This window comes from Periplaneta americana, chromosome 14 (assembly GCF_040183065.1).
Source record: "Periplaneta americana isolate PAMFEO1 chromosome 14, P.americana_PAMFEO1_priV1, whole genome shotgun sequence".
NCBI classification, from domain to species: domain Eukaryota; kingdom Metazoa; phylum Arthropoda; class Insecta; order Blattodea; family Blattidae; genus Periplaneta; species Periplaneta americana.
In genome coordinates, this window is record NC_091130.1 from 110,016,031 (window position 1) to 110,043,321 (window position 27,291).

Consider the following 27,291-nt stretch of genomic DNA (forward strand, 5'->3'; position numbering starts at 1 on the left):
GATATGTCGATCGTATAAGGGAACTAAGAGGAAAGCGAAAAATAGGGAGGATTGAAGAGTGCTGGATTTGCAGTGAAAGATTTGCCCTTTGGCAGAAAATCATAAGTGAATGAACCTCTTTAGGATATATAGGATATTTCCTACACAAAAAAGAATAAGGACTACTCAGGAGAGCATTATTCGAGCCAAATTAAAGAAACTATAGCTGGGAGTTTTGAACCGTGAACCCTGACATACACGATGTTTATCATTTGACAGCTTCAGGTTCTACCACGGAGCTAATACGTCCACATCTTACGACTCGACAGTGATGAATTACTATAGTTGGAAACTAAGCAAAGGTTATGTGTCGTCATCTGACTTGCAATTTGCTGTAACTCATATGAACAGCGCGTCAGGGCTTAATAATTTCAATGTGGGAACATTTTTTCCCACATTGAATTTTTTGTATTCATTGCTGAGCTTCTTTTCTGAGAACTACTGAGTAAGAAAAGATTGAAGAATATAAATATTTATTTTAATGGCGGCACTATTATTTTAACATAAGTGTGCACAGTCTATAACATTTTTTTTTGGTAAGCAGATGCAATAATATTATTTATGATACAAGAGATTGAAGTGCTATGTGACACAAGCCAGTTGACAAATGGGAAACATTACTCTAATTGGAAATACAATTGTATACAGTATGTTCACTACCGCAAATGTCCAAAATGTGCTCCATTTACGTGAAGACAGTGCCTCACTGGATCCTGACATTCTTCTGTCACGCTTAAAAGTGTTGCATGTGGGTTGTGCTGGAAATCTCCATAGAAATAAATGAAGAACTCTGAGGTCTGGTGACCGTGTAGACCATATCTCGTCCAACCCAGTGCACACCGGACATCTCCTTTAGTGTCTGACAAACGTGGCCCAATCTTGTTGAAACCACATTGTTATCCGTTTGTTCAGTGGCAAATCATACAAGAACTCCATTACAGTGCTGTCCAGAAATTTCCCATATGCGTGTTGGTTTAAATTTCCATCAAAGAAATATGGTCCCACAACCATATAACCTAGTATTCCACACCACACCATAACTTTGGGAGCGTGATGGTTGTTAAATTCACGCATTCATCTTGAATTTTCTTTGGACCAGTATTGTTCATTTTGTGTATGAGCGTGCCCATCCAGAAAGAATAAGCATTCGTCACTGAACAGAACATGCTGAAGGAAAGATCGATCAGTACGCAAACTTTGTGTGATACGGTTGCAATATGTTCGTCTCTTGAGTGGATACTCTTCTTGCATTGTGTGTAAATGTTGTAATTTGTAGGGGTGAAAACGTGCAGATTTCAATATTCTGCGAACAGATTCTGTACTGATGCCACTTTCTCGAGCCACATAGCGCACTGACCTTTCAGGGCTGCCGTCATCTTCACAATCACGTCTATTGAATGCTGTCCGTCAGTAGCATCTGGGATTCCAAAGAAGGCCTTCTTGTTGATTTTATCAAACCAGAAGAAACAGTAAATGCTGATCGTTACTGTACAACCTTACAACTCAAATCTGCAATCAGTCACAAGCGCCCTGGATTCCTCACCCGAAGTATTCTCCTTCATGAAGACAACGCTCGACCGCATACTGCAAATCAAATCCAACGTCAAATTGCATGGTTTCGCTGAAACCGTCTGGAACACGCATCTTACAGCCCTGACTTGGAGCCTAGCGACTCTCATGCGATCCAGCATTGAAGAAGGATTGATGATGGACAGATCAAAACAGCGGTGCGGTGCTTTTACACAGCCAGAGTCATATGCTCTTTGAAGAGGGCATTCAGAATTTGGTACAGTGATGGAACAAATACCTCAACATCGAAGGTGCTTATGCGGAGAGTTAAAGGATGTGTAAAGTAGATGAGTGTAAATTAATAACAATAATTTAAAAGCTACGGGAAACTAACTTATTGAACGACCCTCGTAGTTCACAATGTATTTTCAATCAAGATCTTTTTGTCATTCATTAACCTTCCCATGTTAATATCACTTTATAAATTAATGAAATTTTATTATTTTATCGCAATGTACTAAATGAAGAGCATAGTATCAAAGTTAGACAACTCCATTTTTTCGATTTCGAGATATCGATTGTTTCTCATAGAACTTTCTATGCTGAATTCGATTCTGGAACTTTTTAGGTTAAAAAACGGACAGAACACAGCGAAAATAGCACTTAATTGTGTGCTTTAGACTCAAAAAGTAGATAATTCCACTGTGGCTTGGTTTCAAAATAGCCAATGAGAAGTCCACATTCGTACCACCTTTTTCCCATCACGCATCGCGAATCCAACATGGCTGATTGTGTATATAATCGGCTTGTGGATGAATAAGACGTATTGTTTTACGTGAATTTCCTTTGTAAAATTACGGTACATCGTTATTTCAATAAGAATATGAAAGTTCATGTCAAAGAAGTTCCTGAAAAGGAAGCGAGGAAGCTTCATTTGGTTTCAAAAACAGACAAATTCATTTTAAATATGGCTTCATTTGGTTTCAAAGACAGACAACTCCATGACTTGGTTTCAGAGACGGATAACTCCACTTTTTAAACTTAAATTGCGACCTGAATATTAATTTTAATCACATTTTGAGACTGAAAAAATGTTTCTATGACCCATGAGAATGTTTAAAAAAAATGTACGTATAACGGTGACATAGGTTTTCAAGGATCTATCTAGTTTTTCGCCTCTCCTGTAAAAAAAGCAAGAGTGGAGTTGTCCAACTTTGATACCAAGCTCCTCAAATGATTTCCTTTTGTTTCGGAGATCGTACACGCAACTCTTTAATCGTTTCTTGTACATGTAGGAGGCAATAATCGAAAGGAGCTTTGTTGTCGGTGTATTGTTTTATATGCGGTTATGAGTGTACACAAGTGCTATACAGAGTATCAGAATTCTTAGCAAATAAATTTATCATCCGTCTACACACTAGGCCTACACATTTGGAGCGAACATGGTTCACTGCAGCCTTGAGTGTATTTGCCATACTTGTACGTCAAAGGATTTCAATGTAAGAGCTGCTATTAACCACAACGAGTCAGCTTATTGATATATTGCCGCTATTATGCAGATACGGAGTGTTTGCAGAGATCGGCGTAATGATAAGGAAAACAGGTAAGTTGTGAAAGAAGTAGTTGCTGTTTTACAATAAATTCTCTACTGGCACTCTGTCTTACGATATACAATTTCATATAGGCGTTTATATTTTTTCGTAATTACTTGGCATAATGGAATAATATACATCTAAGGTGTTTAGTACATACAATTTTACATGTGAATGTGCGCACATGACTTCAGAATTTAACTTCAACATGGTTTCTTTACATTCCTCCTAAATTCCACATATTTAAAATCCCAATGAATGAAAGTAACAGATATTAATAAAATACAATGTGCAATCAATATATTTCCGAACTTCATTAGTATTTATTATACGTTAAACATACAGGATGATTCACGAGGATTTACCGTCCTTTACGGAGCTTATTTCCGAAGACATTCTGAGCAAAAAATGTCATATAAACATGGGTCTATTCTCAATATTTACAGAGTTACGTTTCGTTATTGGAACGCATTGCTGTGAACGCGTGATCTTGGTCAGCGTGCAGTCAGCAGCCAGCGCGAGCGCTACGGAAATCAAAGATAGCCGTATGCAGTTACGTAGAGCGACGAGTGCCGTTCACAAGCGTGCGGCCAAGTGTACCCAAGCGGACGGCGACATTTTTTAAAATGTGCTGTAAACTCTCCAAGACTGTAAATTAGGATGCAAAATTGAACTGCAAATAATTAAGTCGGTGGAAGTGATGTGATTTGTAATAAATGTTGTGATAAGTGCGTAAGAATAATGCAATTTTCTAGTTAAAAATAGAAAAAAAAGATGTCTGTACGAAGCAACTAAGGAGTTCACAGCACATTTTTAGCTTCATAATACTTGCCAATTAAAGAAATGATACTTCTGAATGGTTCATTATCTATTTGTATAATTCTTTTACTTTCAAATTAAAGAAAAAACGTATTTTACAAACAACTTTAAATTAGTGTACCTCTGAAAATATTGGGAATGGGAACTATGTTTATATGACATTTTTTGCTCAAAATGTCTTCAGAAACAAGGTCCGTAAAGGACGGTAAATCCTCGTTAATCACCCTGTATATGCGCGTTACTGAAATCATTGCTTCCATGCCTGTGGAGTCAATCTATCAAACAGCGTTAGATTTACATTAAGAACTGATTTTCTACACCTGATTTTATGCAAACATATCAAGGACTTATTGCGATTTTCCTGGAATCTTTCGATGTACACCTTATGGCGAGTCTTCTTCTCTGCTTTTCAAGTGATATATTCAGTAAATTCCAGTCGTTTCCCTGGTTCTAGGTAATTTCACCATTTCTTATGTCCTGTGTGTTGCCTACATTGAGGACAGTCCGAAAACGTACTGATTGCCCCTGGTAAACAGACTGTTAATGAACTCATGTTACAATGTTTCAGGGTAGGAAGTAAGTGCTATAAGGAACATATTTTTCTAATAAACTGAAGGTAAGAATTTCCTCCTTTCGTCACTAGACCACGCGAAATTTCGCTCCTAATGGGTAGGCCACTCATCGGGTACGACATTCAAAAGATGTCATTTCATATCACCAGGAAAGTTCATTTTGCCTTATTAATCAGCTGCAGTCAGGTCAGGAGATCTTGATGGCCAGGCAATGTCTTCAAATCGTGAAATAATTAGTCCTGGGAACATGTTTCGCAGACAGTTCATTGGACCATGAGCAGTGTGTGCTGATTTCTTCCTGTGGGGTTATCTCAAAAGTAGGGTGTATCGCAACAAGCCTGGCACCATCATCCAGCTGAAACAAAACATAAAGAACGAAATTAGCGTCATCGAACCTGTTTTGTTGGGGCGAGTTATGCAGAACTTTCATAGCAGATTGCAGGAATGTATTCGTTACCGTGGAGGCTACTTACGAAATGTAGTTTTTAGAAAGTAATCAGACATTAATAAATTGCAATGTACTAGATTACTTCCAGTATATGTATTTTCATTTAATTCGTCCTGAGTGTCACAAAACAGGGCTATAAAAATCGCCATATTCCACTGCGGCACCCTATATGAAGTTGTATTAAAGAACAGGTTTTAAATGTTCAGATAATCAAACAACTAAGAACGATAAAGTTAGTTTTTTAAAATACTTAGAACGTGAAGTTTCACATACACATTCAAAGAACACAAATTTGGAGTTACTTAAACTTTTACACTTGTTCGGTACATAGGAAAGAACACTTCTTCTTAAACATGTCAATCTTAAAGTTAGGTTTAAGATATTTTTAGATATTGTCTGATCTATAGAAGGATAGATCTGAAAACGTAACACCTCAGAAGAAAAAACGAATTGAAGTTGGTGAAATGCATTTTCATAGTTATGGTAGATTAGGGTAAAACACCTTATTGTTGGCACCTCTCCAATTATTGGCATTCATTCTTATAGATTGTGATAGTGAACGTTTTATTAAGTGTGCCAACATGATTTTAGATTTCAACAGCTTCATTCCTTGCTTGCCATGTGCCATTTGTTTCAGCGTCATAGCGGATTTTTTTTTTTTTTTTTTGTCTTATTTCACACCAATTTCTGTACGATGTGATACTTTATTTTGTCATTGTTATTAACGGCACGTTAAAGCTTATATATTTATCTACACCTGATTTGTCATATACCTGGTTGCATACTGGTTATGTATATTTTATGAATATATGAATCGTTTATTTCTAAAACCCCACAAGTGACAAAAACAAAACTTTTGGGAAATCAATAAAAGCTATTTAGTTTCATTGCTTTTATTTTAATTGTCAAAATGCATTTAACAAATGATATCAGTTGCTAAATATGAGGTTTATTCACAATTAGTTGTGTTTTATAATATATATATATATATATATATATATAAAGTCCCACAAAAAATTGAATTAATTAGGATGTTATGGGGTTTTCAAACAGACAAACTGAAACTAAGCAAAACATTGCCTTTTTCCAAGTATTAGAGTGAATGAAAGTAAATATGAACAAACTTTATAATCCATGTAAAAACTACAGTATAAAATCACAAAAAAAATTAGAGTTTTTTCTTTTGCAACATAAATTTTTCCTATCAGGACTTATTATTTTTCTAGGCTTCGCTTCCACTGTCATTACTATCTTTGTTGGTGGGAGACCATGTTTACAGTTCTGTGTAGAATCCTTTCACTTCATCCAGTATGTACTTCAAAATCTTCTTAAGGTCCTCCAATTTTTTAACATTGATTGGTAGCCTCGAGCTGTTATAAGCTAGACCTGTTGGCAGTTCAAACGGTAAGTTTTCAGCACAAACACGTTTCTCAGGAATTCGAATGGTGAATACTTCTGCGGTACAATGCTGTTAATGAAGTATTTACAAAGAACTTTACCGTTTTGTTCATTGCAGTGAAAAAACTCATTCACCTTCGAAATTTTAAAATGTACCTTTTTATCCTTTGGTACACCACGGCCATAAGATGAATCAGACATGCTAGATAGCTTATAAAATTTTCGCCACCTTAGCTGTGACTCGTTTTACCTTGAACTTAGACGAGTTCTCAATAATACTCATTTGCAACATTTTCATCACTTGAACTAACCGTCTTGTAACAAAATACTCAAAACAGATAACAATAGTAAGGGCAACATTTAATCAGCAATAGACAGAACAAAATGCTGATCCGGCTGTGTCTGAAATCAGTTGTTGGGTGCGACAGTGCTGCTGTCAGCTAGTGTGGCAGACTAGTTTATTTGAAGAACACCATGTGTGATGTTAGTTGTGGGGTTTTTACAATAAATGCATATTTCTTATCCAATTTTTTACACGTTACAGTCATGCTAGATACAAGGTTTCTACATCAAAAGATGAGTATTCATGCTGGCAATCAAAATCCACAGAAAAACGCATTTTGTAAAAAATGTCGGTTGTGGTGTTTTTACAATAAACGATTCATGTATTTATTATGCAATGGTGAAAGCAAAAGAATAATTCTACTGGTTTAGTATTTATAATTTAATTAGGCTCGAAGTGTAAGAGGTGTCAATAACTGATGTTATACAGTATACCTGCCAAAGTGCCAGTAATTTAAGTACATTTCCCGCCTGGAATCTGAAAGCATGAGTGACGTCACGCGGTGGGTAGAAGCAGTACTGTGGTATATGCTTGCGCATGCTCTCTGTTTTACAGACGAAGCTAACGACCGCTATGCTTTCAGATTCCAGGCGTCTAGTGTATAAAGTTTTTTTTGTTGTAAACCGAAAGAAAGGTAAACTTTAACTTGTGACAAACATATTTAAATTCATATTACACGGAAACAATCTATCCTGTTATTAATATTAGTGTCAATATTAAGCAATTACTAGCAACATTTCCCTTTGATTGAATTTCATAACCAACCCCAATAATTTCGTGGACTCGGCAGTGCGTCCCTCTGTCGTTGTCGGGATGATGAGGGGATCACAAGAAGGCTGGGGGTTGGCGTTGAGGAGGGGGAGATTGAAATTAGCTCAGTTGTTTTAAATAGGGTAATTACCACTGATTCATTGGACGGGGTTGTGAGATAAATAAAAAATGGGGGCAAGAGTGGGAGGGTGGATGGCGAGTCGTAAAAACAAAATGAAAAAAAAAAACCGTTGTTGTGAAAGAGCTCGAAGATTGTGCGCTGATCACGGTGGCCCGATGCCAGAAAAGGAATGGACCACGCCATGGAGCCGATCCTTTCTTTTGTAGGGACTGCTTGAATGATCAAAGGAAAAAGTGGACGGTAAGAAAACAATGCACATGGTTCGCTAGCAATAGGCGAATATGCCTGGAGTACACACCAGGACTTCTAGCTGTGTTCACGTTAGCAAGGAAACGGTAATACCCGGGTTCAGTGACTTGATCAGGAAGCAGAAACTTACAAAGGGTTGCGGAAGGGTGGAAAAATACATGTTGCTGTATAAACTCGAAACTCACTAAGGGTGAGAAAAATCTGTGGCTGCAAGAGATATAACGAGTTTCGAAAATGTAGGAAAAAGAAGTGAAAGTGCAAGCGAATAACTAGGACTGCGTATCTTCAATGAATTTGTTAATAACAGACCAGGCCTCCATTGAATTCTAAATGTCTCCACATCTCTCCAGCAATTAGGCCTATATTAAATGAAATATGAAGGATGCTATACTTATTTACGTACTTACTTTCAAATGGCTTTTAAGGAACCTGGAGGTTCATTGCCGCCCTCACATAAGCCCGCCATCGGTCTCTATCCTGAGCAAGATTAATCCAGTCTCTACCATCATATCTTGCCTCCTTCAAATCCACTTTTATATTATCTTCCCATCTACGTCTCGACCTCCCCGAAGGTCTCTTTCCCTCCAGCCTCCCAACAAACACTCTCTATGCATTTCTGGATTTGTCCATACGTGCTACATGCCCTGTCCATCTTAAACGTCTGGATTTAATATTTCTAATTATGTCAGGTTAGGAATACAATGCGTGCAGTTCTACGTTGTGTAACTTTCTCCATTCTCCTGTAACTTCATCTCTCTTAGCCCCAAATATTTTTTCTAAGCACCTTATTCTCGAACATCCATAAACTCTGTTCCTCTCTCAAAGTAAGAGTCCAAGTTTCACAACCATACAGAACAACCAGTAATATAACTGGTGTGTGGATAAGCTTCAGGGCTTCTACCGCGTTGTCTTGGTGTTATTGGCTGATGTTTCGACCGCTGTGTTGTGGTCATCTTCAGAGCAGTTGTTGGATAAGGAAATAGTCTGCCAGCTCGTATAGTCTCGATGGGGGGAGTACTTGCGGTGATAGGTCGTAGGTTCTCCTTCTGGCATCTGAGAACCTACGACCTATCACCGCAAGTACTCCCCCCATCGAGACTACTATATATATATATATATATATACAAGCTGGCAGACTATTTCCTTATCCAATAACTGCTCTGAAGATGACCACAACACAGCGGTCGAAACGTCAGCCAATAACACCAAAACAACGCGGTAGAAGCCCTGAAGCTTATCCACACACCATGTACACCAGCCGCGGAAGCCTACGCGAACAGTAATATAACTGTTTTATAAATTCTAACGTTCAGCTATTTTGAGAGCAGACTAGATGACGAAAGCTTCTCAACCGAGTAATAATAATAGGTACTTCCCATATTTATTCCGCGTTTAATTTCCTCCCGCGTGTCATTTATATTCGTTACTGTTGCTCCAAGATAATTGAACTTTTCCACCTTTTCAAAGGATAAATTTCCAATTTTTATATTTACATTTCGTACTATGTTCTGGTCACGAGACATAATCATGGATGCTATAGAGGATGTAAAGAAGAGAATGGATATAGAACAACAGTTGAGATGGATGGTGTCTCAGTATAGACTTTACAATTAAAAAAAGAACTGCAGGCGGCCATGTCCAGTTTTATAGTATATGACGAAGTCGAGAATGAAAACATAGACACCTTGTCTATTTGGTAATTTTCATAAATTACACGTCCACTTATTTATGTCCACTACTTGATTATCTATGAAATAAGGTCCACGATAAATAAACCAAATGTAGATTGTACATAATTCCTGAAGTTCACGAAAGATTTTAATTGTGGGATCACTAAATAGATAATATAATGTCCATTCTTGAGTAGGGCCATTAATAAAATATGTTATGACATTAATGTCCATATAAAATACAGTATTGCATACAGTAAAAAGCTCCGTCTAAACCAGAGTCTCTCAACCGCCGTGCCTCGGCCCAGCACCGGGCAGATCCAGTTCGTCTCTAAACTCTAAATTCTAAAATCTAACTAAATAACATCTTTTTAGCAATCTATCAGTGACCAAGACATTTATTTTTTAATGTTGGAGAATTTTTCAGATTTAGAAATCTTTCAACATGTTTTTCCACCACATATCTTTGTGAAACTGCAATTTCTACCATTACAGTGTTTAAGCTACAACATTATGACTTATCCGTTTGGCTATCACTTCAACTCACCCCAAAATTAAGAAGCTAACGGACAGAAGACTGAAACAAAGTCTCATTAGCCTCGCTGAAACCTTAAAAATTCTCAGGTATAATAAAAAATAAAATATATCTTATTAAGCACAAAGGTTAAGGCCCTATTTAAGGCAGCCCGATTTCTAGTAGCATCAACATAATGAACCACAAGATATATGTATGGTAGATATCGAAGATATTCCACATAATGTTGATGGTAATATAGATATCTGGGTCTATGCCGCAAAGTTATTGATGTTCATAATTAGGCTTCGTATTCCAGCTATCTATAAACGGGAATGAAGTTGCCTGATTCAAAGTATATGTGGCGTCACAGCGTAGTACAGGTACGTTAGTATACAAAATAATTACACATCCTTTGCCCTCTTCCTCTAGAAAGTGAAAATCGGGACGCAGCCATAGTGAGTAATCTTATCGATCACTGCCCTTACTAGTAGTATTAGAGCTATTTAAATAACTACACCTTTGTGGCTGATTGAAGGTTCATTGCAGAGCGTGTAATATTGAGGATATTTGAACCAATATTTTTACTGTCAATATAGACAACATTACATATAAATTGTATAAAATAAACGTAAAAATGACAAAAAAAAAACAGTGCACAGAAAGACACTTAAATACCAAAAGGCACAGAAAGTGTGTTGAACGTAATAAAAAAGAACCAGTACCATAAAAATCTCAAAATTATGAAGATATTAACTCGACGTTTAGCATGGATTTGTGTAGTCTACCATGATGTTCAATGTCAACATCCCAAATAATAAATTAAATAATCTCCATTTTAGGGAATTTCTAGAAAAATACATAGAAAATTAGTGGGTTTTCAGTGATGAGTGAGATGCAATATCCTAATGAAACACGAAAAAATATCACACAATAGGAATATCTTGCACCAATAACGTCATGTGTTATTGAAAGAATTTCTTGCAATATAAAATTATTTCAAGCATCATCCGCATATGTTCAAGTTCCGTAACTTATGAATGCACGTTATTAGCCTATTCACTGCAAAGATCACGACGAAAATGAACATCGCGGCTCAAGCATGTGTTTATAGTATAGCTTCAGAATGTCGGGAGTTGACTGTACTCCACGAACACGCAGCGACGATGTGTTTGTTTATATCCTTATCCGTTGCATCACCTGTGTATTATACGAGTATACCCAATGTGTCTTCAACTTCAGTCTTTAGGTAGCTGGATTACGAAGCCTATTCATAATATTGTATGTAAAGTAATGTTCTTTAAACAGTAACGTTAAGTAGAAAGTTAAGAATGCGATATGATTCATGTTGGTGGAAATAATACTCTTCTCATGTGATAAAATATTATAATGATGATGATGATATGATAATAATAACAATAATAGTAATAATAATAATAATAAATAATAACGGACATTGGTCTTTAGGCTATAATAATTTTGTTTTCGCTATAATCGTTGATGAAGTCCTTTTCGCTTCGATGCGACACAACACCAAAATTATTACCGGTAACCAACAGTTGTGGTTTAACGTCTGAGAATGATATTAATACCTATTAAGAAAAATACGAGTACAACTAAAAGAGATTACTAGAGCTGTGAATGTTAGGAGTTAAGGTCTCAGCTTTGAACAAAATATTAGAACACGAGCAAAGATAAGCCCTACTTGACCCGACGGGTTTATCAGTAATTGAAGCACATTATTGATATGATTAAACGAGAGGAATTTACTTGAAAATGACTTTTATCACACTGTTAGTGATTTAAGAAATAATTACAGTACAGATTTACTGAAACGGATAACGAAATCCTCTTTGGTGAAACACTTGCAACAGTGAACTAGTATGAGACATACCCAAGTTGCCAGTTTGCTCTAAATACTTATGCAATAATAGTCTTCATTAAACACAATGTGTGAATTTTAGCCATTTTTTTTATTTGTTCTGGAGACCTGGTTCGGGACTTCAAAGACTGATGGTCACTGTGGAGTATAGTGGAATGACGATGATAATGGTGAGGGAAAACGAGAGAACCCCGGGGAAAAAACACCTCGCGTTCGCCTTATTCACCACAAATTCATTCCCAGCTCAGGCGGGGATCGAATCTGGACCACTACGGTGGAAGGCAGAGAGATTAACCACTCCGTCACGGGCGAGCACTAACATACATACATACATACACACATACATAGGCCTATATACATATCTGTGCTAATACCGGCCTTTTGTTTTCATTTTGATAATTTTTTATACTCACTAACAGGGAACGGATTTATATGGACTAAAAATATATGAAATATGTAAATATATATGTAGTTATTTTTACCAAAATATGGAATTAAATATGGATTTTTACCAAAATATGGAATTAAATATGGACTTAAAATTATAAAAAAATGACTATGTACGTTAAATATTGGTACATTTTAATCAAACTAAACAAAAAATATAATGGACGTACCTTATCTTCCAATGTAGTTTCAACAAAACACAATTTTTATTGTCTGTTACCATAACAATAGGTTACAAACATTTCTTTCAAGTGCTGAAAAGTGAATCTTCTTCTATTGTCTCTGAGGATAGATTTATACTGACTAAAAGAGCGTTCGACGTCACAAGAAGTAACTGGTACATAATTCAATTTCACAATGTCTGCTGGGGATAAGTCCAAGTTAATCTTCACTGTTGATTCACCACTCATCACAGCAACAACCTTTTGTAGTTCTTCATATCCAGGGTTTTTTGAAAGTACAGTGTCCACCTTAGCTCTTACTGCATCTGCAACTTTACCTCTACCACGATTCAGTTGTTCCACAGTACTATTTATAATTTCAAAACTTTCAGATAGTGAAAGGTGCCTATTTTGGAGACTTTTGAGCGTTTTTATGATGCATGAAAATGTATGCTGAATGTGAGCTAAGTCATTCTTCACACTTATGTCACAGGTAACTGTTTTCGCAGTATCAATTGAGACTGCATCTTCAGAGTCCAATGCAAGGAGAACATTGTTAATAGAGTCTATATGTTCGGCATAATATTCAACTGCTTCTAGCCATGTACCCCATCTAGTTAAAATTGGCTTTGGTGGCAATGGAATTTCAGGGTACATTTCTTTCAACACGTTAACTCTACTGGGAGCTTTGAGAAATACTTTTTTCACTGATGAAATCAACAAATCTACTTTAGGGAAATTGTCTCTGACCACTTCTGCCACACGATGAAATGCATGCGCCACACAAGTAAAATGAGTCAATTTAGGATATACAACAGATAATGCTTGTCCAGCTTTGACCATATAAGGGGCAGCATCGCTAATAAAGAATAACACATTATCGTACATAATACCCTTTGGCCACAGGATACCCATAGCTTCGTTGAACAGTTTAACTATAGTTTTGTTATTGCACTTTTCTAGAACATCACAATGTAAAAGAATTCGTTCAGAATATTGTTCACTTAACAAACCGATAACTACATTACCAACAAGTCTACCTTCTTTGTCGGGAGTCTCATCAATGGAAACCCAAATTGAACTATCTTTAATTTCATCTCTTATCTTCTGTATTGTCTCATCGTAGATGGATGGAGCATACGTCTTCCTAAGTGTTGACTCATCCGGGATTGTATGTTGAGTATATTTTTCAAGGAATTCCCTGAAGACCTTATTCTTTAGTTTGTAGAGAGGAATATCAGCAGAGATGAGAGAACGGCACAGGTCGATGTTAAACTCAGATCTTACATTCGATGTTGTTGGTTGTGTTAAAAACAATTGTCTCTGCTTGGAATTTAGTTGTTTGTTGGCCTGATGTTTACTAGTTGTAATGTGTTGTTGCACCAGGAACTTTTGTGTAGATGATACTGCACACTGACACAAATTACAAAATAATATTTTATTGTCAGTTGATAAACCATCTTCTTTAAATTCTGAAATGTAACTTGTTAGTTTTGATTTTAAATTGACTGAATGACGTACTTTTGGCATATTTACCGTCTTTATAGTATGATTTACAAAACTGAACCTATGTGTACTCTGACTGGCATTTAACTGTTGAGCTACACAACTGAAGTCTGTTAAAAATTTTAAATTAAATTAATACAGTTTTGTAACTTACTTTCCCATTGTTGATAGGACTGCTAATTTTCAAATAACTCTGATGTTAAAGGGATTACTGAACATGTGTTTAAATCTCTATTGTTGAAATGTATTTTTAAAAGTTAATGGAATTTTGTTTTGTTTTATTGTTAAACCTAATATAATATGGACTGTTTTATATGAAATATGGAAAATATATGGAAATTAACGAAAATATGTACTAAACTCTAAAATATGGAAAAATATGGAAAATAAAAGTAGGATTTTTCAACCCTACACATTGTGAAACATAAAGATAATGCAAAATATAAATTATATTAGCTTTATAAGTAAATATGTATTTACATATAAATCCTTTCCCTGCTCACTAATAACTCTGGATGATTGTTAAGAAGTAAGTTTAGACTTCTACGTGTTGTAATAGCTGTCATAGATGCTGATAGTTGATCATATTAAATACCTTCTAATACGAGTGGGTCTTGCACATTGATAGACTTAAGTCTAACGAATTTTATAAATTTCAATTTAGGCGTTCCCTGGAATAACAACTTAGCGTACGTTATGTATATCTTGAATCATTAATAATACATCTCCCTCTTGACAAAATGTTATTTCCCATCAAACACAGCGCCCTCTAGAAGCATTTCAATGTTTTCTTCGCAGTGTTATATAACAGATCTAAAATGTTTGCTGTTCTGTATCTCACAAGCAAACGTTCTGATGGGGGCAGATAAAAAAGTTAAATTTTTTTCATCCACCATGTTAATAATGTCAAAAGAAGTGCTTATACAAATTTTGGCCACTCGACTGCAATTACGAGGGCCGTATAAAATAAGTTCGCCAGGGGCCGCTAACATAAAAAAAAACATAATTTCATTGGAAAAATTTATTGGAACGGACACAGCAATTGTTGAGCTACTTTTCAACATATTTTCCACCGGAATTGAGATTTTCTCATATCATAGGATCGACAGAGAGATGTGCAGACGCAGTCAAACGCTGGTTCTGATCTGAGGCGTCTGAATTCTACGACACAAAAATTGATCCTATGGTATGACAAATGTCTCAATCCCAGTGAGAGATATGTTGACAAATAGCGTAACAATTGCTGTATCTGTTTCAATAAATATTTCTGTGCAATTGTACTTTTTTCTATAAACGGCCCCAGGGAAAATCACTTTCTGGAAGGCCTCGTATTTGCGGTCGAGTGGCCAAAATTTGTATAAGCACTTCTGTTGACATTATTAACATGGTGGAAGAAAAAAATTTAACTTTTTTATCTGCCCACATCAGAACGTTTGCTTGTCAGTTTCCAAGATTTTGTAGTTAAGTTCTTGTTCCAGAGAACGCCTCGATTACTTGACACATGGAAATATATACGTACGTGACTAATTAATTATTAATCTGCTTTTTATGTTCATAGTAGGCTATTATTTTCTGCGACTGTGTTTAATTGAAATGTAGTCACTTTAGGGTCATTCCATTGCTACGGGTGTGACAAATATTTAGTTACATTGACTAAAAGACTTAAGGTTATGTCAATTTCTAATCTTGTAGGCACTTGAAAAGCTATGGTATATACCTCTAGTTACCTAGCTGTTGATCCAGAATTATGAAATCCATATATTTTGTATAAAAAGTGGGAGGGGAAAGACTAAATATTACGGGTGTGACAAGATTTTTCTTTGAAATTGCGCATTCATGTAGTTCATTCAGTAACTCTGCTAATATGCAAGTTCTGAAAAAGTAGGACTTTTTTATAACTGTAAGATTTTTAGAACAAGATTACTTACTTACTTCCTTACTTACTTACTTACAAGTGGCTTTTAAGGAATCCGCAGGTTCATTGCCGCCCTCACATAAGCCCGCCATCGGTCCCTATCCCGTGCAAGATTAATCCAGTCTCTATCACCATATCTCACCTCCCTCAAATCAATTTTAATATTATCCTCCCATCTACGTCTCGACCTCCCCAAAAGTATTTTTCCCTCCGGTCTCCCAACTAATACTCTATATGCATTTCTGGACTCGCCCATACGTGCTACATGCCATGCCTATCTCAAAAGTCTGGATTTAATGTTCCTAATTATGTCAGGTGAAGAATACAATGCGTGCAGTTCTGCGTTGTGTAACTTTCTCCATTCTCCTGTAACTTCATCCCTCTTAGCCCCAAATATTTTCCTATGAACCTTATTCTCAAACACCCTTAATCTCTGTTCCTCCCTCAAAGTGAGAGTCCAAGTTTCACAACCATAGCTTACAGAATAACCGGTAATATAACTGTTTTATAAATTCTAACTTTCAGATTTTTCGACAGCAGACTGGATGATAAGAGCTTCTCAACCGAATAATAACACGCATTTCCCATATTGATTCTGCGTTTAATTTCCTCCCGAGTGTCATTTATATTTGTTACTGTTGCTCAAGATATTTGAATTTATCCACCTCTTCGAAGGATAAATCTCCAATATTTATAGTTCCATTTCGTACAATATTCTCGTCACGAGACATAATCATATACTTTGTCTTTTCGGGATTTACTTCCAAACCTATCACTTTATTAGCTTCAAGTAAAATTTCCGTGTTTTCTCTAATCGTTTGTGGATTTTTTCCTAATATATTCACGTCATCCGCATAAACAAGAAGCTGATGTAACCCGATCAATTCCAAACCCTCTCTGTTATCCTGGAATTTTTTAATGGCATATTCTAGAGCGAAGTTAAAAAGTAAAGGTGATCTCCCTGCTTTAGCCAGCAGTGAATTGGAAAAGCATCAGATAGAAACTGGCCTATACGGACTCTGATCTAAGTTTCACTGAGGCACAGAACAAGATTACCTTTTTTAAATTTGGATTTGCGTTTGACCAAGGTCGTACAGGATGTGTATAACATGTTACGGGTGTGACATTACGGGTGTGACAGAATAGTTAAAATATGAAATTTCAATTATTTTAATATTATCTTCTCCAAACATCTGAAAATAAAACTAATTAAAGATATAAAAGGAAATAAATGCAATCACAAAGTTTACTGTTTGATTTTACTGTTAAAATGAATCATTTTAAAATAGAAACAAACTGTCCACGCTTATTTATAAGTCTTGGATGTTTTTAACTACGACAGAAGCTTTCTCCATAGATACATTTTCATTCTTTGGCCAGATCCATGAACTCCCCCTATAGCCAACATAGGAAAGAAAACCACGATCGAAATTATTAATCAGTTTAACTGTGCTGTTTATGGTAACGTGTAGATTTTTATTAAAAATGCTATATAACCATGTCTTCTGGACTATGTTGCGTATTTTAACTTACAGAAAGAGCCTTTTTATGAACAATATTGTTTTAGATACAAGACCAGTTGATATGGAATGATGATCCTTTAATAGATTTTGCAATCAGAGTTGAAAAAGCCAATTCCGTGTTAATTGCTATATTCACTTAGGCCTACTAAAATTTAATAACATAAACGGTAAATTTCTCTATATCAACAGCATATTGATGAAAGCGTGTTTTTCAATCCATTGGCGGATACTTAACTTTACTCCTCTAGGAGTGACGCACAGAAACTGTAGGTGCTTTTGCCTCCGTAGCATTGACCTCAGTGCACCATGGGAGACGGTCTGTATATAGCAGAACTGGGCACCAAGAGCAATTTCTGCTCTCTCACGGGGAACCATATGACTTTTCTTCAACCACTTTCTTCCCCGCCGAACACCGCGCAGCGTTGATGCCGTGACGAATGAATATTAAGCGTCCCCGTTTAGAGTTTGGATTCGCTTTTGGTGCCCAGTCCTGGTATATAGCGCCACATGATGGTTAATGGGATAATGATAGAAACCCTATTATCTAGCACCGTGTTTATCCACGACAAATTCCATGTGAACCCGTCCTAATTCGGACCCAAAGTACCAGAGCGGAAAACTGACGTTTGAGCCGTTTAGCTAACAGTGTGCCACGAAAACGACTGCTTATGTTGTAAAATAGGAATTAAGAATGGACGATAAATGTTTGGCAAAAGTTCCTCATGTATTGGTAACGATGACATTGTTGAGAATCGCCAATGAGTAGTGAAATCAAAATAAATTCTTTGGCACTGATCTGCTGAGGAGTGACGAATGTGAGAGAGAAGTACGTCAAATGACGAGGCAGAATACCTCAGCTTTCGCTGCCAATAACACGACAGCCTTTGATCGTATGCCTCGTCTATTCTTCGTCCTGCATTACTAACTGTCCTTAAAAATATTACCATCAAAATATGTGATCTGAAAATGCGTATCGTCTCCTTGTTCACTCACAATAAAGTGTATTCTTCTCTTGCAGAATTTGACAATTGCGGGATTGGACAGAGACTGGCAGGTTCTGTCTCTCAACAAAGACAGGCTGGGTTTTGAGTTCGTGTCCAGTTTCGAACACAAACGATACCCTATCTATGGAGTGCAATTCCATCCTGAGAAGAACACCTATGAATGGAATGCGGAAAAAATTAACCCTCACACTGCCAACGCTATCTTGACAGAACAGTACTTCGCCAACTTCTTTGTCAACGAAGGTAAACTTGATCAACTGTAGTTCTTTCTTTCACCCCTCGCTTTACTTCTTCTTGCTATCTTTATTCCTCTTGCTTATATTTATTACTGCTTCCTGTTCTTTTTTAGTTTCTTGGTTAATTATTTTTCCTCCTTATAATATTTATTTTTCTTCTTTATTTCATTATTTGCTGTACATATGAAATATAAAGAGAAAATGTTATGATGCTGTAAAAAATAAATTCCAAGATCTTCACGGAAATGCATGTTTTTAGTGTTTCTAATATTGATGGAGTAGTTTTGAGCACGCCATCTGTTTGTGTGCTGTATAAAAAATTCTCTTGGAATATTTCACAAGTTTTGTTTTGGTATTTTGTGTGTGAAAGTCAATTTATACTTGAATTATGTACGTAGAAGGCAACAATTATATTAAACATTATTAGGTTTTTTTAAAAATTAACAGCACACAATGTTGATTTTCTTAAAATCAAATGAGATGATTTTCTTTGCGATTTTTTTATATGACACAGGGTGTTTCAAAAGTGAGGGTAAAAATTTAGGGATGAGAAATAAAAACGAAGAGAAGCAAAAAGAGTTCCAGTGAACATGGGTCCACAAATTAACAGTTTACAAGATACATGTAATATCATTTTGTGCTGGTTGGGGCCCGTTGAATTATAAGTACTAATTCCAACAAAAGTAGTGACAATTTTATTTAATTTAGCTATCACGAAACAGTGTAATTAATAGTTTTGACTTCAAACACAACAGAAATGTGATTGAACATAAATAAAAGAAATTTTTTGTAGGTTTTGTAAAGTTTGTGCATAAACAAGATATAGTACAGCATGAACATGTTAACTGAAGAATTTTACAACAGCTGTTCAAAATGCTAACCATGCACTTGAATGCAGCTATCTACTCTACTCCGCAAAGACCCAAGAATGCGCTTGAACATAACCCCATACACAAAAATGCAAAGGATTTCAATCTGATGATCTAGGTACAGGTCCTTCTCTATCAATCTACCGTTCACCATATCGTCTCACACTTAAAAGGAAATGGGGGAGGGGCAATGCGGCATACGTAGAGCCCGATCGCATACTCGTGGCACCAACATGCGCGAGCCTCTTTCGGAGGCTTTGGAGTGGGGGGGGGGGGTTCTGTGTGTGCGGGCGACTGCTTACTCATAGAGCGTACTGTCCAGCAAGACTTTTGGGCGAGTCCATGCAAGTGGATGCCAATTCGTCTTTCGCGCAGGTGCCACGAGTTTTTGTTCGGGCTCTACGAAGCATGAATGTTGCCGCTTTATCATATCCAGGCGCTCGGTTCACTGACGGCACCACCCAGAAAAAAATTACATAATCTCGTAAACGGTTGCATGTAAAATATACCTATGTCCTTAGCGCGCATTTCTTGTCTTTCTCATATATTTTTTGTATTTACCTTAATTTTTTTTTCTTATAGCTCTCTTTTTAATTATTTTTTGCCATTACCTTTTATCTTTCTATTATTCACCCCTTTCCTTTTTCATTACCCCTCTTTCTTCTTATTTCATCCCCTTTCCTCTTACTGTTCCGCTTACTCCTTGTTCTCTTTTTCTTAATTCTATGTATAGACTATCATTTACTTCACCTTTTCTTATATTTTCTTTTCTCGCTTTCTCTTCCATACTTCTTCCATTTCACCATGCTTCTTTTTTATCCTATGCTTTATACGAGTAGATACTAGGGAGGATCGGAAAGTAACGCAGAATTTCTTTAAGGTATACTATTTTGGTTAGGACGTTCAAAGTTGGCAGATAGTTTGAATCTTGCGCTACAGACAGCAATGTCTCGATTAGATGTCACCCTGGCGGAACAAGCGGTAACTACTGAGTAAAGATGGAACGTGTGTTAGAATAGCATCGCCTACTTGTGAAGAGCAGCGAGGTGTAGTCCCGAAAATTCAATTTCATTCTCTCGATGTTCTCATTTGTACTAATTTCACCTTATATATCCTATCACGTTGGTTCAAGAAGGAAATACATCGTAACATAGCGATATTAGGTGATGGAATCTTGAAATGATCAGCACGATTAAGACTTTTAGTTTGTATCTTTTTGCGAAATGTACGGGGCTAGTGTGGAGCGCCTCGTTGCGTTGGCTGTACCTGTTAGCATATTGGTAGACCTACTGATTATTTTGCAAAATGCTAGCTCTGTAGTATTTCCGGGATGTAAGTCCGCTCTTAAGGATATTTCATTTCGTGTTATTCTCATTGCTAAGGTTCATAGTGAAGAAAGGACATACGACTTTCCCTACGCATATGAATAATGAGATAAACGGACAACGTGCTAAAATCAGTTTTTCGACTTGAAGTGTGTTAAAACCCTATCGTCCATGAAAATTAGAACATATATTTGCTAGTGATCACAATATTGTTTCTGCACTTTATCTAACGAGAAAGTAAAAGTGTTGAATGTACAATAACAATTAATTCTGTCCTAGTTTGTATAAAAGTTGTATTGACCGGGAACTCTTCTGGCATAGAGTTGCATGTAGCGTTGGGTGTGGGTAATAGGTGCGTTGGCGTTCAGAGATCATGTGTAATGCGCAGGTGTTTCATTTTACATATGAGTGCTGCCCACGCGATGCCTATATTGGTGATCGCGATGAAGTCTGGGTACAAGTCTTTCGTTCTTTCTTTCTCATTCTATCGCGCATAAAAAATTATTGGATGTAAGAAATCACGTTTTGAGATTTTAACGTAAATGCAAGCTTTAATTATCTTTGTTACTAATAAAAAAGTTTCTTTTAATATTCCGTATATAATATAAAGGGTTCAGAACCATAGTGGGCCAAACGCCATTTACTAAATCGTAGAAAATAAGGTTAAAATAAAGTTATCACCATAATTCAATGGAAACATTTAGCAAGTAATATAAAGTATACACATTCAAACTAAATTATATGCCAATCTTCATTAAAGTATGGTATTCACTTAACTTTAATCCTTGCTTTCTCCGTTTTTAATAAATGGCGCTTGGCCCACTATAGCTCTGAGCCCTTCATATATCTGTTTCCAACGATTTTTTTTAACAATGGACGGATTTTGTTATTCAAGTTTCACTCTAAACTAGTGCAGCGGTTCCAAAACTTTTTGAAGACGCGATCCACTTTTGGGCGAGACTTTCTTTTTACGATCCCTCACCCACTACCGTTCCGGTACTAAATCCATTCGAAAAATATAAATCCTTGTAAAATCGAAAATAATGATAATTTTACTCAAAACTAGTAGATACCACCAAAATATGATAAAATTTAATTCTAATTTTAAGAGGCGATTCTACACGTTAAATATAACAAAACTTTTATTACACTTTTCCTTCGATGGAGCAGCGTTAAAAAAATAGTCTTTGCCCAATGTTTGTAGAGCTCTATTGCGGTAATAGTCGGAGAGAAAGGGCTGATTGCTATACAAGCAGATAAGTAGAAATAATCTAAACAGTTAATGTCTTGATTTTTTTTTTTGCAAATTAAACCATTTAACCTTGAATTTAAATTGAATACTTGCGAAAATCGTTGAAATAAATCTAGCAACGCAACAGATTGCCGCCTGTCATCGACTGAGTAGAGCAGTAGGAGAGGGGAAGGTATGGAGTGCAGGCCGCGCTTGATAAGAGTTATTGCATTAGCCGTGATGTTGTCAAATGCTTCAGATAAACATAACGATTTTCCTCTAAAGTGGTGAATGTTAGAAAAAGAACTTATTTAGATTTTTCAAATCACTCTTCATGATCTATTACCAGTTTCATTTTGATGCAGAGATTACAATCCACCCTGTATACTATAGTGTATGAACACAATTAAATATTTAGGTGAATTGAAGTTTAATTTTGTTTCACTTCTATTTCAGCCCGGAAAAGCAACCACAGTTTTCCGACTGAAGATCTAGAAGAGGCTGCATTAATCTACAACTATCTACCAACGTATACAGGAAGAAATGATTCCACTTTCGAGCAGTGTTACTTCATCAGCGAATAAACATACCAATATGCATTTCATTCTCAGAATTCACATCTTTGTATATGAAACATTCAAGTATATGAATGCATAACATTTCAATACAATCCACGACAAAGACACCTAGTTAAGTAGTAATGTTTAAATGATGTCATATTTTATATTCTGCTTAATAAAGCAATATTATAAAACACTGTCTTATTTGCCTACGAGGTACTATGGACGTCTACAATAATAATTCCTTATTTGGCAAATACCAGCCTCTACAGACTGGTTCATTTGTCTTTAATTTCTGATGTGAGCCATATTTGAGGACTACTCCTATAATTACGAAATATTAAATGAATACATTGCTTTCATGATAGAATCATATGAGCGGAAATAAATTACTCTTTTGATGAAAGCAGTAGCCACCGCACATATTTAGGGCCTAGCTCAGACGGTAGCGCGTTTGTTGTTCGGGTGTTGCGCTTGGGCATGGTTGCGATTCCCTCTTGGATTGAATACCTGGTTGGGTTTTCTCCGAGGATTTCCACACCGGTTCCTTACAGCGTATTCCGAATCTCACCGGCCCGGTGGCATCAATGACGTCACGTTGCAGCGAAATAAGGAACAAAACTGCTGGAAGGATCGATGGCTGTCATGGCGACTGTACAAGTTGTTATCTGTGCTACGCTAGCAAAATTTTGCGAAATTTTCGTACTCCTATCTCGTTCAAAGAAAAGATAGCATAAACAATTTATTTCTTGAACCAGTAGTAATAACGGGTCCGTTGAAATGTTCGCTCATAAGCCATTAACATATTGTTTTTACGTTCTCCTCATTACAAACAATACAGCAGAACTAAAGCAGAACACACCGCCATGACACAACAGTGCACGATGTTATTCGTCTGCTAATTCCCGCCCTATACAAGAACCAATCAGATTCACTGATGGCGGCTGATGGAGACTGCCACCACCTCTGCAAGTTGATGCCACCGGTGCGACACCGGTGGAGCATCAATGACGTCATCGGTGGAATTCGGAACACCGTGATGCCATCGTATTGCTCACCGGTGAGATTCGGAATACGCTCTTAAGCAAAATAGCAGCTTTGCAAACAGGCAACTTATAGTTTTGACGACATGATAACGACTAGATATCGGAATACATTGACGAACCTACGGCTGGGTTTCAACTTTACGATCTCCAAGCGTGGGAGTTGTATTTTAGCGAAAAGTGTTTGAACGGATGAAGAACATCCCGTCAAGCGGGGGTGTTTTAAACGGTACCTGCAAAAACGCAACGTGTTAGTGTAATTGCGTTACCATGTAATTCAAAACATCGGCGGGTGTCGAATTCTTGAATAGCGGCATCAGATAGAAACGCTTTGACGCCGGAAAAAAAGAACGCTACCAGAATAGTTCTATCACATTAAACCAAACACGATTTCTTTCGCATTATCGTTACTTCTAGTATAATGAGTACCGCTTTTGCAATTAAAAGCGGAAGAAATGGAATTCGTTTTCATTACCTGATTGTTATCGCCCCTCATTTCCGATTCTTCTTCATTTCTATGTATTTCAACAAGTCTGGAGTCCGACACTTTTGGCAGTTTTTTTTACTCAACATACGTTTCTGATACGAGCCGCCACGGTAGTTTAGTGGCTATAGCGCTGGAATCACAGTCCTATGGACCCGGGTTCGATCATAGCCGTACCCGTGGTCCAGGGAACACAGGGGTTTCCTTCGGGAGCTCCGGTTCACTTGTGCCATCCCAACAAATCTCTATCGTCATCACATCTCGTCGCTGGTGTAGAGTAGACCAGCCTTCTGTGGCGCACGCTGGGCAACGACTCTTTCGATAAATTGGTCAAAACAACTAGCTTTGTATAGAAAATCGAAATAATTAAAAAAAATCGAAATAATTTTGAATTGTATTCTCATAGTTATGAAACAAAAGGTATGAATTTTTAAAAATTGTCTGAACCAAAATGCAACACTGCTACAGTATTTAATCATAGTAGTAATTTAGGCCCAAGCATATATAACAAATTTATATTCAAATATCCTAATCTTGTCAATTCTAATGGTTCTAGTATTAAATTTAAAAAAAAGTTGAATAATTTCGAGGGAGTTATACCTGAAAGCTTGATTTGTTTAAAAAATTTATTTATGGATGTTATTAATAATGGAAAATTGTAAGTTTAAATTTATATATTCGTATCGTGTAGTAGACATAAGACAAATTGTATTATATACTTCTTAATTGCAATTCAGGAATCCGCCCCTGGGCACGAGTTCTACTCTTTCAGGGATGAGCTAATGCTTTTTCTGTTTTTATTATATTTTATGTTACAATTGTTAGCAAAATAAATAAATAAATAAATAAATAAATAAATAAATAAATAAATAAATAAATAAATAAATATGGGTGAATGACGAACAGTCAAGTACCCACCAATAGACAAAAAGAACTCTTTTTTCTGTACACTGAAGTGATTTTAATCCATCGAAGAAATAAATAGTGATTGAAAAAAGTAGGTTATATACTTGGATCTCCGACTTATCTCTGGAAAATGGTATGTAGTCGGACACTTAGGCTTATATATTTTCCACAAAGCGTGCCTTGCCTCGCAATAATGCGCGCCGGCCTCGCAAGAGTTCACGGCTGCCTCAGCCATGAACCCATTCCAGTCGTTTTTGGATGCGATCGAAAGTGCCTCGCAATGATTAACTCGCTACGTGTGGACTATTCCTTAATAAATATGCCATCACGCAACCTGATGTTAACTGCTTCAATTGAAGCACACTAATTGGTGGCTCACACTGCTTCACCTTCTTGCCTCGCTACCAAAAGAACAAAACCGAGAGGCAAACAACAAGCGAGTCAGCCGCGAGAGGCGGCCGCGCGTGATAGTCTCGTTTCGTCGATATGCAGTTTTGCAGTGCTTTATAACGTTTTGCAAATCGTGTGCGCACAACCGGACCGGTGCAGCGGAAATACAACAAGGGTGATCATATCAAACGACCTGTCAAGGATGAGAAAGCTGCTGACGTCCGCGCTATGGTGGTGGTTAATCCTCACGACTCCACAAGGAGGATTGTCCGCGATTATGATTGCACCACGGTACAGTCTGAAGAATTCACAAATGACTACAAAAATCGCGTTAATTTTTGCAAGTGGCTCTTGAAAAAGAACGATACTTTTCAGTGGAGAATTCTATAGAATGAGGAGGTCATTTTCAAAAGTACTCAGAAGGTGAACATTCATAATGTCCAGTACTGGTCTGCAGTTAATTCACACTGGCTACGTCAAGTGGATAACCAGCATGTGTGGAGCCTCAACACACGGTGTGGTATCCTCGGACTTGAGGGGACTTTGAATGGAACAACGTACGCAGACTTCCTCGACAACATTTTGTACCAACTACTCGGTGACGTTCCTCTCGCTGTAAGGATAACAACGTGGCTTCATCATGGTGGGTGTGCAGCTGACTTTTCACTCAAGACTCGACAACTTGTTAACTAGTTATTCCTCGGACGTAAATTGGAGGAGGAGGACCGGTAGCTTGGCCATCTCGATCTCCGGACTTATCTCCAAACGATTTTATTTTGTGAAGGCGAATTAAAGAAACAATTAGAACAGCCAGTGGGTCTCTCAAGAGTGCTGAAGTCCTCTGTGCAATCCAGAACATAAGTAGAAGTTCACAGCGTTGTTTAACAGAAAGTGTGGACATCCTGAGCACTTATGAAGAGTGTTGTGTGAAAATGAGTGATCGCAATATCACAGTAACTGAAATATCGTATTTACAATTTATTTTCCTGTTTTCTTTTATTGTGAATGAAGAATCACGTCAGAAAAATAGGTTTTAGTAAAATTTGTTTCTCTCTAAAAGTTTATCCAAAGATATCTTACACAACCTAGGTTCTCATTTGAAAATTCTAAATTGACCCCAGTTAATCTTCCAGTTTGTTCCGCAACATTTAAGTGCCACTAATCGATTCGTTATAATAGGTTTTGGCAACGAATCTTTTTCTTTCACTAACACCTAGTCATGTAATTTTCGAGAAGAAGAGATGATATGGGTGCTTTGAAGCGCTCTCTATTTTTGGTCCAGGCTATTTTTGGCCAGTATATTTTTATCATAATTTAATTAGTCTGCACTATTTCTGGTCAATGAATTTATTTTGTTCAGAATTTATTTGTTAAAAATGATGCTAATACAACGTGGAATGTATTACAATTATTGGATCGTAATGTTTCTTAGCAATCTTGCTGTTGGCTTTCCTCTTTAGGTCACACTTCATATGAATCAGAGATTGCAGAAACAGCACATGTCACTATTTATGGCGAAATAAGTTTATTCCAGTTTCATGGACTGTTGATATAGGGCTATCATTCCATGCAGAAACCACATAGGCTATGTCAGCATAGCCGTCTCACATTTGGAGACCTGTGAAATCCTGGAAGAGCGCAGAAACAGCTCATGTCAAAGACATGTGCCGACACATTGGTTCCGATTCCAGACGGCAGACATCTACGACACAAGGATACAAAAATTGATCCCACTAAATTTCAAATGTCTCAATTCTGGTGGTG

The 27,291-nt window shown here is 36.8% G+C and overlaps 1 protein-coding gene across 1 annotated transcript in view; it reads left to right on the forward strand.

Annotated features, from left to right (window-relative positions):
* Nucleotides 1-22,898, forward strand: part of LOC138713660 (gamma-glutamyl hydrolase A-like) — an 83,447-nt gene extending 60,549 nt beyond the window's left edge. Inside the window, exons 6-7 of the mRNA XM_069845925.1 lie at nucleotides 18,498-18,726; nucleotides 22,601-22,898. Of these exons, the coding sequence (XP_069702026.1) occupies nucleotides 18,498-18,726; nucleotides 22,601-22,728 (357 nt within the window). The 3' untranslated portion in view covers nucleotides 22,729-22,898. The remainder of the gene's footprint in view (nucleotides 1-18,497; nucleotides 18,727-22,600) is intronic.
* Nucleotides 22,899-27,291: the final 4,393 nt, after the last annotated feature.